The sequence below is a fragment of the Parus major genome, chromosome 22, assembly GCF_001522545.3.
Source record: "Parus major isolate Abel chromosome 22, Parus_major1.1, whole genome shotgun sequence".
In the NCBI taxonomy this organism is placed as follows: domain Eukaryota; kingdom Metazoa; phylum Chordata; class Aves; order Passeriformes; family Paridae; genus Parus; species Parus major.
This window is the reverse complement of record NC_031790.1, coordinates 3836829-3840355: the sequence shown is the minus strand read 5'-3', so window position 1 is coordinate 3840355 and position 3527 is coordinate 3836829. Positions and strand designations below refer to the sequence as shown.

The window sequence follows — 3527 nt, the reverse complement described above, 5'->3', positions numbered from 1 at the left end:
TAAAGCACAGATGTTTGGGGTAAAGCACAGATGTTTGGGGATGCAGCACAGATGTTTGGGGATGCAGCACAGATGTTTGGGGTAAAGCACAGCTGTTGGGGGTAAAGCACAGATGTTTGGGGATGCAGCACAGATGTTGGGGGTAAAGCACAGATGTTTGGGGTTCCAGCACAGATGTTTGGGGTAAAGCACAGATGTTGGGGAGGCAGCACAGATGTTGGGGAGGCAGCACAGATGTTGGGGATGGAGCACAGATGTTGGGGGTAAAGCACAGATGTTGGGGGTAAAGCACAGATGTTGGGGGTAAAGCACAGATGTTTGGGGATGCAGCACAGATGTTGGGGGTAAAGCACAGATGTTGGGGGTAAAGCACAGATGTTGGGGGTAAAGCACAGATGTTGGGGGTAAAGCACAGATGTTGGGGATGCAGCACAGATGTTGGGGATGCAGCACAGATGTTGGGGGTAAAGCACAGATGTTGGGGGTAAAGCACAGATGTTTGGGGATGCAGCACAGATGTTTGGGGCTGCAGCACCCATCAGTGCCACTTCAGGCCAATGCTCTGCCCCTGGGGCTGGCCCAGCTGACGGGATTTTATTTNTGCAGCACCCATCAGTGCCACTTCAGGCCAATGCTCTGCCCCTGGGGCTGGCCCAGCTGACGGGATTTTATTTCTGCAGCAGAGGAAGGAGCAGGTGTGACCAGCACTAAGGGAACAGCTCTGCCAGGACAGCCCACCCTGCTGAGGCTGACCTGTGTCAGTCACCCCTCACAGCCTGCCCTGAGCACAGAGCCCTGCCAGGGGACAGCTCCTACCTCATCTCCAGCACTTCCTGCCGGCTCTCCTCGTATTTCTTCTTCCACTCGTTGGCCTCCATCTCCTTGGTGATTATCTGGGTTAATAGCAGCAGCAGACGGGGCCCTTAGGGTGTGCTCCGAGGGTTTCCCCTCCGTGTCCCACGCAGGGGATCAGGGGACCAGATCCCCCCTCCCAGGCAGGAGCTGGCCCTGCTCCCCCCTGGCAAGAGGCAGCTCCAGGGGCCGGGGGCTCAGCCCTTACCTCCTCCCTGATGAGCGTGAGCACGGCCGCCTTCTCCGACTCGCTGAGGCAGATGCCAGCCAGGGGACTCTCGCTGCTGGGACACTTGTCCATGGAGCACAGCCCGGGATTGTCCTGGGGGAATTGCCCAGCTGGGGTGTTTGGGGTGGGGGGTGTGGTTCTTTGTACCCACCTCCCCTCTGTGGAGTGCTCTCTGCTATTTCATCAACATCTGCTCACAAACTGAATCTCCTGTTCTGCACACACAGAGCCCAGAGCCTGCTCCTGACACCTGGCAGAGCCTGTGTGAGGTTTTAGTGCCTTCTCTTGCCAGGAGCCAGGAGTGTGCCACAGGACAGCCATGAGCTGCCCCAGGAAGGCAATACCCCCAAAGGGAGACCCACTAAGGGCCCATTTCAGAAGGAGGAGATGCAGCTGCAAGCACAGATGTGCTCACATCCAACTTCCCTTATTCCCAAAAATATCCCCAGCCTGGAGAGTCTCTGCTGATTGTGAGCCACAGGCAGGGGTGGTCTGCAAGGGTCTGGGTTGACTTCAGCCCCTCCCAGTCTGGTGGGGACATCACTGCAGCTGATGTGCTCAAATTGCTGCTGGCAGCAGCAGGGACATTTCCTGAGCCTTGCTGATCACCCAAATGCCTGAGGAAGCTGTGGGGGCAGCAGACTTCACCCTTCTACAGAGCGGGGGTCCAAGGGACAGCCCCACTCACCCCTGGTGCTCCAGGTGTCCAGGAGAGCTCTGAAATAGGAGATGCTCACACAGAGATCCTGGTACCCTCCTGCTGCCATTCTGGGTGCCTCCATAAGGACTGGGGTGGTTGTTCCCCATTGCCTCCCCTTCCCACAGCCCAGCCTGGGCACCAGTGCAGCCACAGAGACAAACTGGGGGAAAGGCTCAGCCCAGGTGCTGACAGCTCCTGCTCTGCTTTCACCACCCAGGGGAGCGACAGCCACGCAGCATCTCCTGAGAACGGGCTGCCAGGCCAGAAATAGAGAAGTGCTGGGGGGAAGGAGGCAGCCTACCCATCACATTCTGGAAACGAGAGCACTGGAGCACTTCTCCCCTCCCCTCCTCCCTGGTGCTTCAGCTGCTGCTCAGTTCAAGCTCCCCAAGCCCTCACAGCTCTGCTGTAGCCAGGGCCAGAGGTGGGACCCACCCCCAGGGACAGGGTTGGGGCTGGGCACCCAACACTGAGGAGGTTCAGCCCAGCTGCCTCCCACAGCATCTCCCTGCAGGTGCCTTTGGGGTGACACTGCAGGGCCAGATCCTGGCTCTCCTGGGCACCAAAGAACAGGTTCACTTTGCCCCAGTCCTGGTGGGGCTCAGCTCAGTTAAATCTGTCTCAGAGAAGCTGGTTTTGCTGATGTTGCTAATCCCATTGTCATCTGCTCGTCAGCTCAAGCAGCTTTGGCCAGGGGCTGCTGAGCTGGCCCAGAGTGTCCCCCACAGCAGAGGGGTCTCAGGGCATGCCAGGGCTGTCCCAGGGACCTGCTGCTGCTGCTGGGGTGCCAAGGTCAGCGTGGCTGCAGAGCCAGGGTCCTTTACTCTTGCCCCATCCCTGCTGCCTTGCTGAGGATCCCCTGCAGAAGGCATCAGCACCAATGGGCCATGGGAGCCAGCCCAGGCACTGCCCTGAGACACAGCCCGTGCCCAGCAGCTCGTCCCCATGGTCTGCTCTGCCCTCTCCCTGTCCTTCAGCCCCGTTCCAGGGCAGCCCTGGCTCTGCACAGCTCCTGCCCTGTCCCTCCCTCCCACCCCAGCAGGATCAGCCTCTGCCAGGCTCTCCAGGCCTGCTGGGAAAGCTCTGCTATTTTTATCAAGTCCCTGTGTGGGCTTGTCAAGAATTTTACCTCCCAAAGAAACCCATCTGAGAAAGGAAAAAGCGAGACACACTCACAGGGAAGATGCCAGGCCCTCCCTTTTCCATCTGCTTGCAGATCTCCCTTTCAAAACCTAAAGACAATGAAACACAACCTTTTATTGACTTGGAAACGAGACCCTGGGAATGCAGAGACACAGCAGGGTACCTCTGAGCCTCTCTATCCCCTGAGCTTCCCCTCCCAAAGGCGTCTTTGCCCCCAGCTCTCGCCCCCACATGGAATCATTTTGGTTGGAAAAGCTCCCTAAGACCTCGAGTCCCCAGCACTGCCAAGGTCACCATTAAACCCTGTCCCAGGTGCCAGGACTGACATGCACCCTGGAGCTTGCAGCAGTCCTTGGAAGGAAACCAACACTCCCCTCTGGTGGCAGCTCAGCCTGGGCCATGTCCCCAGAGTACCCGAGACCACGGAGGCTGAGGAAGAGGCACAGGATGTTCTGCACTGGAGCAGGATGCTGGAACAGCCCAGCTGCTCAGAACAGCACAGCCATCAGCCCCTGCCTGATGGGAGCTCTCAACAGCCTCCAAAGAACCTGCCATAGGGCCCCTGCTGCTCCTAACAGCAGAGAGGAGATACAGAACATCTCC

The 3527-nt window shown here is 58.4% G+C and overlaps 1 protein-coding gene across 6 annotated transcripts in view; it reads right to left on the bottom strand.

The window, feature by feature from the left end:
• Positions 1-3527, bottom strand: part of TACC1 (transforming acidic coiled-coil containing protein 1) — a 34373-nt gene that overhangs the window by 5501 nt on the left and 25345 nt on the right. For all 6 annotated transcript variants that reach the window (XM_015648684.3, XM_015648680.3, XM_015648681.3 and 3 more), the window contains 3 exons: positions 2958-3013; positions 1061-1174; positions 817-893 (listed from right to left, as the gene is read on the bottom strand). In XM_015648684.3, coding sequence (XP_015504170.1) covers positions 817-893; positions 1061-1174; positions 2958-3013 — 247 coding nt within the window. The remainder of the gene's footprint in view (positions 1-816; positions 894-1060; positions 1175-2957; positions 3014-3527) is intronic.